This window comes from Neovison vison, chromosome 5 (genome assembly GCF_020171115.1).
Source record: "Neovison vison isolate M4711 chromosome 5, ASM_NN_V1, whole genome shotgun sequence".
Taxonomy (NCBI): domain Eukaryota; kingdom Metazoa; phylum Chordata; class Mammalia; order Carnivora; family Mustelidae; genus Neogale; species Neogale vison.
Window position 1 is genome coordinate 21,044,250 of NC_058095.1, and position 10,606 is coordinate 21,054,855.

General features: G+C 50.1%; 1 protein-coding gene across 1 annotated transcript; it reads right to left on the minus strand.

Annotated features, from left to right (window-relative positions):
- Nucleotides 1-8,870: 8,870 nt before the first annotated feature.
- Nucleotides 8,871-9,458, minus strand: LOC122907327 (keratin-associated protein 4-12-like). The gene has a single exon (XM_044250229.1). It carries the CDS (start codon nucleotides 9,456-9,458, stop codon nucleotides 8,871-8,873), a length of 588 nt encoding a protein of 195 aa, XP_044106164.1.
- Nucleotides 9,459-10,606: the final 1,148 nt, after the last annotated feature.

Consider the following 10,606-nt stretch of genomic DNA (forward strand, 5'->3'; position numbering starts at 1 on the left):
CAGAGCCGACAGTAAGCTCAGCTCGGCGTTACCTTGAACCGGCCACAGGCTCGGTGAGCTCGGAGCACGGCCGGAGGTCAGGCAGACGGGAGTTACTGGGCGCTGTTCTCTGAGGGCGCACTGAGGAGTGGGGCCCCGGGCTCTCGGCTCCTCCGGGCTGGAGACCAGGAGGCTGCCATTTGTATTCCTGCCTTCTGGAACTCTATGAAAAGCGCTCAGGGAACAAAAGCTCCTGAAAGCAAACCGGAGCGGATTACTCAGCCAGGCCCCTGGTAAGGACGGTGCAATTCCGCCTGGGGCAAAGACACTGGAGAATCACTACAACAGGCCCCTCCCCAGAAGATCAACAAGAAATCCAGCCAAGACCAAGTTCACCTACCAAGGAGTGCAGTTTCAATACCAAGGAGAGCAGCAGAATTCCAGAGGAGGAGAAAGCAAAGCACAGAACTCAAGGCTTTCTCCCTGTGATTTTTTAGTCTTGAAGTTAATTTAATTTCTTTCTTTTTCATTTTTTCTCTTCTTCTGCTAAATTTTTTTTTAACTTTACCCTTTTCTCTTTTAATGGTTTTTTAACTAGTGTATCTAATATACATATTTTTTTCTTTTTTATACTTTTCTTTATTCATTTTCTTTTTTAAATTCTTTTCTTTTTTTTTCTTTTTCTTTCTTTCTTTTTAACCTCTTTTTATCCCCTTTCTGCCCCCTCACGATTTGGGATCTCTTCTGATTTGGCTCAAGCACATTTTACTGGGGTTGTTGCCACCCTTTTAGTATTTTACTTGCTCCTTCATATACTCTTAGGTGGACAAAATGACAAGGCGGAACAATTCAGCACAAAAAGAAGAACAAGAGGCAGTACCGAAGGCTAGGGACCTAATCAATACATACATTGGTAATATGTCAGATCTAGAGTTCAGAATGACAATTCTCAAGGTTCTAGCCGGGCTCGAAAAAGGCATGGAAGATATTAGAGAAGCCCTCTGCGGAGATATAAAAGCCCTTTCTGGAGAAATAAAAGAACTAAAATCTAACCAAGTTGAAATAAAAAAAGGTATCAATGAGGTGCAATAAAAAATGGAGGCTCTCACTGCTAGGATAAATGAGGCAGAAGAAAGAATTAGCGATATAGAAGACCAAATGACAGAGAATAAAGAAGCTGAGCAAAAGAGGGACAAACAGTTACTGGACCACGAGGGGAGAATTCGAGAGATAAGTGACACCATAAGACGAAACAACATTAGAATAATTGGGATTCCAGATGAAGAAGAAAGAGAGAGGGGAGCAGAAGGTATATTGGAGAGAATTATTGGGGAGAATTTCCCCAATATGGCAAAGGGAGTGAGCATCAAAATTCAAGAGGTTCAGAGACTGCCCCTCAAAATCAATAAGAATAGGCCCACACCCCGTCACCTAAGCCTTAGTGACAAAGACAAAATCCTGAAAGCAGCCCGGGAAAAGAAGTCTGTAACATACAATGGTAAAAATATTAGATTGGTAGCTGACTTATCCACAGAGACCTGGCAGGCCAGAAAGAGCTGGCATGATATATTCAGAGCACTAAAGGAGAAAAACATGCAGCCAAGAATACTATATCTGGCTAGGCTATCATTGAAAATAGAAGGAGAGATTAAAAGCTTCCAGGACAAACAAAAACTGAAGGAATTTGCAAACACCAAACCAGCTCTACAGGAAATATTAAAAGGGGTCCTCTAAGCAAAGAGAGAGCCTACAAGTGGTAGATCAGAAAGGAACAGAGACAATATACAGTAACAGCCACCTTACAGGCAATACAATGGCACTAAATTCATATCTCTCAATAGTTACCCTGAATGTTAATGGGCTAAATGCCCCAATCAAAAGACACAGGGTATCAGAATGGATAAAGAAACAAAACCCATCTATATGTTGCCTCCAAGAAACTCACTTTAAGCCCGAAGACACCTCCAGATTTAAAGTGAGGGGGTGGAAAAGAATTTACCATGCTAATGGACATCAGAAGAAAGCAGGAGTGGCAATCCTTGTATCAGATCGATTAGATTTTAAGCCAAAGACTATGATAAGAGATGAGGAAGGACACTGTATCATACTCAAAGGGTCTGTCCAACAAGAAGATCTAACAATTTTAAATATCTATGCCCCCAACGTGGGAGCAGCCAACTATATAAACCAATTAATAACAAAATCAAAGAAAGGCATCAACAATCATACAATAATAGTAGGGGACTTTAACACTCCCCTCACTGAAATGGACAGATCATCCAAGCAAAACATCAACAAGGAAATAAAGGCCTTAAATGCCACACTGGACCAGATGGACATCACAGATATATTCAGAACATTTCATCCCAAAGCAACAGAATACACATTCTTCTCTAGTGCACATGGAACATTCCCCAGAATAGATCACATCCTTGGTCCTAAATCAGGACTCAACCAGTATCAAAAGATTGGGATCATTCCCTGCATATTTTCAGACCACAGTGCTCTGAAGCTAGAGCACAACCACAAGAGGAAGTTTGGAAAGAACCCAAATACATGGAGACTAAACAGCATCCTTCTAAAGAATGAATGGGTCAACCGGGAAATTAAAGAAGAATTGAAAAAAATCATGGAAACAAATGATGATGAAAATACAATGGTTCAAAATCTTTGGGACACAACAAAGGTAGTCTGAGAAAAAAATATATACTGGTACAAGCCTTTCTCAAGAAACAAGAAAGGTCTCAGGTACACAACCTAACCCTTCACCTAAAGGAGCTGGAGAAAGAACAAGAAAGAAACCCTAAGCACAGCAGGAGAAGAGAAATCGTAAAGATCAGAGCAGAAATCAATGAAATAGAAACCAAAAAAGAAAAAAAAAACACAATAGAAGAAATCAATGAAACTAGGAGCTGGTTCTTTGAAAGAATTAATAAAATTGATAACCCCCTGGCCAGACTTATCAAAAAGAAAAGAGAAAGGACCCAAATAAATAAAATCATGAATGAAAGAGGAGAGATCACAACTAACACCAAAGAAATACAAACTATTATAAGAACATACTATGAGCAACTCTATGCCAACAAATTTGACAATCTGGAAGAAATGGATGCATTCCTAGAAACATATAAACTACCACAACTGAACCAGGAAGAAATAGAAAGCCTGAACAGACCCAAAACCAGTAAGGAGATTGAAACAGTCATTAAAAATCTCCAAACAAACAAAAGCCCAGGGCCGGACGGCTTCCCGGGGGAATTCAACCAAACATTTAAAGAAGAACTAATGGCTATTCTCCTGAAACTGTTCCAAAAAATAGAAATGGAAGGAAAACTTCCAAACTCATTTTATGAGGCCAACATCACCTCGATCCCAAAACCAGACAAGGATCCCATCAAAAAAGAGAGCTGTAGACCAATATCCTTGATAAACACAGATGCGAAAATTCTCACCAAAATACTAGCCAATAGGATTCAACAGTACACTAAAAGGATTATTCACCAGGACCAAGTGGGATTTATTCCAGGGCTGCAAGGTTGGTTCAACATCCGCAAATCAGTCAATGTGATACAACACATCAGTAAAAGAAAGAACAAGAACCATATGATACTCTCAATAGATGCTGAAAAAGCATTTGACAAAGTATAGCCTCCCTTCCTGATCAAAACTCTTCAAAGTGTAGGGATAGAGGGCACATACCTCAATATCATCAAAGCCATCTATGAAAAGCCCACCGCAAATATCATTCTCAATGGAGAAAAACTGAAAGCTTTTCCGCTAAGGTCAGGAACACTGCAGGGATGTCCATTATCACCACTGCTATTCAACATAGTACTAGAAGTTCTAGCCTCAGCAATCAGACAACAAAAGGAAATTAAAGGCATCCAAATCGGCAAAGAAGAAGTCAAATTATCACTCTTTGCAGATGATATGATACTATATGTGGAAAACCCAAAAGACTCCACTCAAAACTGCTAGAACTTGTACAGGTATTCAGTAAAGTGTCAGGATATAATACCAATGCAAGAAATCAGTTGCCTTTCTCTACACCAACAACAAGACAGAAGAAAGAGAAATTAAGGAGTCAATCCCATTTACAATTGCACCCCAAACCATAAGATACCTAGGAATAAACCTAACCAAAGAGGCACAGAATCTATACTCAGAAAAGTATAAAGTACTCATGAAAGAAATTGAGGAAGATACAAAGAAATGGAAAATTTCCCATGCTCCTGGATTGGAAAAACAAATATTGTGAAAATGTCTATGCTACCTAAAGCAATCTACACGTTTAATGCAATACCTATCAAAGTACCATCCAGCGTTTTCAAAGAAATGGAACAAATAATTTTAAAATTTATATGGAACCAGAAAAGACCTCAAATAGCCAAAGGGATATTGAAAAAGAAAGCCAAAGTTGGTGGCATCACAATTCCGGACTTCAAGCTCTATTACAAAGCTGTCATCATCAAGACAGCATGGTACTGGCACAAAAACAGACACATAGATCAGTGGAACAGAATAGAGAGCCCAGAAATAGACCCTCAACTCTATGGTCAACTAATCTTTGACAAAGCAGGAAAGAATGTCCAATGGAAAAAAGACAGCCTCTTTAATAAATGGTGTTGGGAAAATTGGACAGCCACGTGCAGAACAATGAAAGTGGACCATTTCCTTACACCACACACAAAAATAGACTCAAAATGGATGAAGGACCTCAATGTGAGAAAGGAACCCATCCAAATCCTTGAGGAGAACACAGGCAGCAACCTCTTCGACCTCAGCCGCAGCAACATCTTCCTAGGAACATCACCAAAGGCAAGGGAAGCAAGGGAAAAAATGAACTATTGGGATTTCATCAAGATTAAAAGCTTTTGCACAGCAAAGGAAACAATGAACAAAATCAAAAGACAACTGACAGAATGGGAGAAGATATTTGCAAACGACATATCAGATAAAGGACTAGTGTCCAAAATCTATAAAGAACTTAGCAAACTCAACACACAAAGAACAAATAATCCAATCAAGAAATGGGCAGAGGACATGAACAGACGTTTCTGCAAAGAAGACATCCAGATGGCCAACAGACACATGAAAAAGTGCTCCATATCACTCAGCATCAGAGAAATACAAATCAAAACCACAATGAGATATCACCTCACACCAGTCGGAATGGCTAAAATCAACAATGACAGATGCTGGCGAGGATGCAGAGAAAGGGGAACCCTCCTACACTGTTGGTGGGAATGCAAGCTGGTGCAACCACTCTGGAAAACAGCATGGAGGTTCCTCAAAATGTTGAAAATAGAACTGCCCTATGACCCAGCAAATGCACTACTGGGTATTTACCCTGAAGATACAAACGTAGTGATCCGAAGGGGCACGTGCACCTGAATGTTTATAGCAGCAATGTCCACAATAGCCAAACTATGGACAGAACCTAGATGTCCATCAACAGATGAATGGATCAAGAAGATGTGGTATATATACACAACGGAATACTATGCATCCATCAAAAGAAATGAAATCTTGCCATTTGCGACAACATGGATGGAGCTAGAGCGTATCATGCTTAGCGAAAGGAGTCAAGCGGAGAAAGACAACTGTCATATGATCTCCCTGATATGAGGAAGTGGTGATGCAACATGGGGGCTTAAGTGGGTAGGAGAAGAATAAATGAAACAAGATGGGATTGGGAGGGAGCTAAGCCATAAGTGACTCTTAATCTCACAAAACAAACTGAGGGTTGCTGGCGGGAGGGGGGTTGGGAGAAGGGGGGGTGGGGTTATGGACATTGGGGAGGATATGTGCTTTGGTGAGTGCTGTGAAGTGCGTAAACCTGGAGATTCACAGACCTGTACCCCTGGGGATAAAAAAATAGAACATACACTCCCACAACCACCTCAACTCCCCCAGAACCCAAAACCCCAAGCCGTCATGGGTAGAAGACAGGAACAGACATTTCTCCCAAGAAGAACGATAGATGGCCCACCGACGCGTGCACCCATGCTCCACATCACACATCGTCCGCCGAGTGCCATGCTGGGTTCTGAGGAGCTAAGACCTCACCCCCGCCAGCGTGGCCCCCATCCCCAAGAGAAGAAACAAGAGGTGTTGGGGAGGCAGTGGAGAAAGGGGAAGCCTCCCATGCTGTGCGTGGCAAGGCAACCACTGGGGGCCGCCTCCCCTGCCGAAAAGGCTATGGCGTTTCCTCACCAACGAGGTAGAGGTAGAACGAAGCTACGATCGGGGAATGGCACTGCTTGGTCTTCCCCACCGTCCCCCGATTCCAGAACACAAAGCCGAAGGGACACACGCACCCCTTTGTTCAGAGCAGCGTGGCTAGCAGCAGCCCGCGCGCGGAAGCAGCCTGAGCGGCGAGCGGCAGATGAATGGAGACAGAAGACGGGGTCTCGATCCAGGACAGAAAAGGATGCAGCCGCACCAGAGAAAGACATCTTGCCGTTGGCCGTGCCATGGAAGGAGTCGAAGACGATCGATCGGAGCAAGAGAAGTCAGTCAGAGAGAGACCAGTACCTTGAGATGGCACTCCTAGGGGCCACTGGAGAAGCGCCACCAAAGAACAAAGGGAAAAAGATGCAGGTGGGCAGGGACGGAGATTGGCAGAGAGACAGAGAAAGGGGCCGGGAGAGAGGGAGGCAACAGGAGAGAGAGACCGAGAGACCAAGAAGGGGTGCTACCAAGCAGCACATTCTTGAACTACAGAGGAGAAACCGATGGTTCCCAGAGGGGATGGGGGTGGGGGACGGGTGCCAGCGGGGATGGGGGTTATGACGGCCCTTGCCGGGATGAGCACGGCGTGACCTCTGGAGCTGCGAAATCGCTCCATGGGAGCCCTGAGAGGCTGGTGACCCCATAGATGAACTCTGCAAGCACTCCAAGAACATCTTCCGGAAGGAAAAGAATGAAGGGCAGCAGACAGGAAGCACTGCGTCCACACGTAGCCACCCAGGTCGTGTCTGTTCTTCCCCTCATCACGCAACCCCGCAAGCTCCTAAGGACCAGGAGGAGGCATGCTCGGTCTCGGACTGCACGTCTTCTGTGTTGGCGTGTGCCCTGGAAGGGAGCAGTCCTAGGGCCTCCGAGGGCCCTCCACTGCTCCCAGGAGGGGACTCGGGGCCTCAGCATGCTCTTCGTTCAGAGCCTGAAGGCAGCCTCACGACCCCGAGTGCCAAAGCAGCAGCGTGCCTCCGTTGCGGACCAGAAGCGCCAGCCGTGCGGCTCTCGGGACTCTTGGGAATGCCCGTGCTCCTTTCTCTTTCTTCTTCCTGACGGAGTGCCACCCCGCCCCCGCCCTCCAGCCCAGCCACGCCGACAGCCGGCTCCCAGAGAGGCCCGTTGATTTCCCCACCAACGCTTCAAGCTTCCTTCCCCAAATGCCCAGGACTTTGATGGGTTCCCTTCCACGTTCCGGAGGTCACGGATGACTCCAAGTCTTCCTTCCTGCCCATCGCATGGGCTCTCGGTCTGGGACTCGCCCATCCTAGCTTTTCTTGGTGCCCTGTGGACGCCGACGCCATATTGCATGCCCGTTGGGCAGCACGATGTGACCGGCACCCAGCTGCCCGACATCTCCGTTCTCTTCCGCGAGGCCCTGAGGACCAGGAGGCCCAAGCAGAAAAGGACTCGCATGTTCCCAGAAGATGTGCGTGTGTAGAGGCGGCCCTTGGGCGTGAGGCCACCACAGGCTGGCCTGTCTCTGAGGCGGAGGCGTGCACGATGGGCGAGAGGGCGCCCGCGGCCTCGAAAGTGTTCCCGCGGCCACGAAAGGGTCCCTGTCTCCCCAAGAGCTCTGAAGGGCAAGGCCGGCTGCCCTTCCAGAGGCCTCCAGGCCCCTGAGTGCTGGGCCTCGGCTGGCCACCACTTTGTCCCAGATACCACCCGCATGGACACGAGAGGAGGACTTGCGCGTCCAGGAGGACACGCCAACCAACATCTCGCCGGTGCCCAGACCCAGGGTGTTGCCTGACTCGCCCGCAGAGGAGAACGGGTGTGCCCTTCAGCCAGGGCAGGACAAGCAGCCTGGCGTCCTAGTGCGTCCCCGTTAGCTCTAGGACAGGATGTCCCATGAGTTCCTCATCTGCAAATGGAGACGTGAGTTGGTTGAGGAGTGTAGGAGGCTCCAGATTAACAAGGCACGTGGTATGCGAGCTGTGGATCGACGCCATGACGTCGCGAATGCCGCCCAAGGACAAGGACACCATACGGGATGCAGAACGCTACAGGGTTTATTAGGAAAGAGAGGTGAGGCGACCGCCCCTCGCCCCCCAGTCCCGCCCTCCGAGAAGCCTTCGCCGGGATCATGCAAGGGAGGAAACAGGAGGCAAGGACCGTGTGGGCACGGACCACAGAAAAGCCAGCATGCCCGGACTTTGGGTCGTGGCAGACACCTGTGCCCGATGCGTGAGCGTTGATTCCTTGAAGTTGCTGAGAGGGAGAGGATAATGATGTGGACGGTGGAGGAGTGAAGGCAGAGATGAGGAGTCCATGACAGGATGCGGGATGTGGGCACGGGACGCAGAAGACGGAGGAAGCAGAGACTCGGGGAGAAATGGTCCAGGCTGCATGGGGCCGGGTCCAAAGCCTGTGCAGAGGCAGCTAAGTGGCAGAAGGCTACATTGGGCCGGTGCCGAAGCCTGGAAGGAGGCAGCTGGCGGTGGCTTGCCGGCTTTCAGCAATGTTAGGCAGTGACGTGGTTTCCCAAATGGCCAACGAGTGTTGTGTGCACCTGCTGGTTCTGGAGGATGCAGTGCGCAGCGGGAAGGCTGGCAGCAGCTGGACTCGCAGCAAGGGAGGCAGGAGGTGGTCGTCGAGCTGGTGGTGGGACAGCCAGTGGAGCAGCAGCCGTAGGCCCAGCAGCAGCAAGGCTGTCAGCAGCTGGACCCGCAGCAGCCGGACCCGCAGCCGCCTTGTCCACAGCCGCCGCCACACCCACAGCAGCTGGGCCGGCAGCAGGTGGTCCTACAGCAGGTGGTGTGACAGCAAGTTGGGCGGCAGTAGCAGCAGCAAGGCTGGCAGCAGCAGGACCCGCAGCCGCCGCAGCCGCAGCCGCCTTGTCCACAGCCGCCGCCGCACCCGCCAAGGCACCCGCAGCAGCTGGGCCGGCAGCACGTGGGCCGGCAGCAGGTGGTCTGACAGCAAGTTGGGCGGCAGCAACAGGACCCGCAGCAGCTGGACCCGCAGCCACCTTGTCCGCAGCCGCCTTGTCCGCAGCCGCCGCCGCACCCGCAGCAGCTGGGCCGGCAGCACGTGGTCCTGCAGCAGGTGGTCTGACAGCACGTTGGGCGGCAGCAGCAGCAGGGCTGGCAGCAGCAGGACCCGCAGCAACTGGACCCGCAGCCGCCTTGTCCACAGCCACCGCCACACCCGCAGCAGCTGGGCCGGCAGCACGTGGTCCTGCAGCAGATGGTCCTGCAGCACGTAGGCTGGCAGCAAGGGGAACAGCACGAGCCGCACATGGTGTCACGGATGGAGTGGGGGCTTCTGTTCAGAGCGGAGTGTCTCAGATTCGGACTGTGGCCCACTTCTCTTCTGGGCCTTTTATACACTGGAACACCCCCCACCCACCCCCCATACCCGACTGGGACCAATAGGCAAGACTTTCCTTGTTGTTGTTTACATCATTTCCCATAGTCTCTGGGCGCTGGTAGAAGAGGAAGCTCCCTCCAATTAGCCATCTGTAGACAAGGAGTGCTTCATGTGTTTCCTAATGGAGAATCTCTCCTGGAAACGTTTCCCCAGGAATTCAAGTGGTCCCATCAGTAGCGTCCATCTTGCCTCACTGATCATCGGATCGTGGGAGAGACTTCCTTCCCGATGGCGTGAGGGCCGGGCGACCGAGTAGCGTTGCTTCCTCAGCCTCCTGCCAAGCTTGTATGTTGATGGGGAGCATTCCTGTGGCGGGGGGGCCCGGGGTGGGACTGGAGCGGAGAAGGACGCCCGGAGGTTCCCAGGGAGCGCCAGAATCCATGCCCGAGCCCAAGTCGGCTTCGCCACACATGCTGTTTCAGGGCCGCCTCAGCCATCTGCCTCTTCCAGCATCCTAGCCCTCCTGTAGATCCCAGTTCAACCGAGGACCTTGGGGAGAGGCCGCGTGGCCTCCTGTCTTCCAAAGGGCGAGGCAGAACCAAAGGGCAGGTGGGCCGAGGCGGCACCGATGCCCTGGGCCAAGGCAAGCCTCAGTCTCAGGACAGGTGCGTCCTGGTTGACCAGCACTCTCGACTGATCTAGGCTTCAGCGCTTGCCCAGCACCTGGGACGATGCGTGAGAGACGCGCGCCAGCAATGGGCTCCGCAGGAGGACTTGGTGGCTCTAGTCCTCACCTTAGCAACTAGCCTCGTCCCTGATTTGCTGCGGTTGCCTCCACCTGGATCGCGCTGGATCCTGTGGAAGGAATCCTTGCTTCTTTGGTTTCCTTCCTTTCGCCTTCACTGCCTTCCCATCTCCAACCCCCGCACGCCCCTTCACCCCGGGCCAACGCCCTCCCTCCTTCCCTGCCTCCCTCCCTCTTTCTGTCCCCTCCTTCTTTCCTTCCTGTTTCCTTTCCCTCGGGGCTCCATGTCTGTCTCTCTGTCTCTTGGTCTCTTTGGCTTTCTGTCCCTCTGGA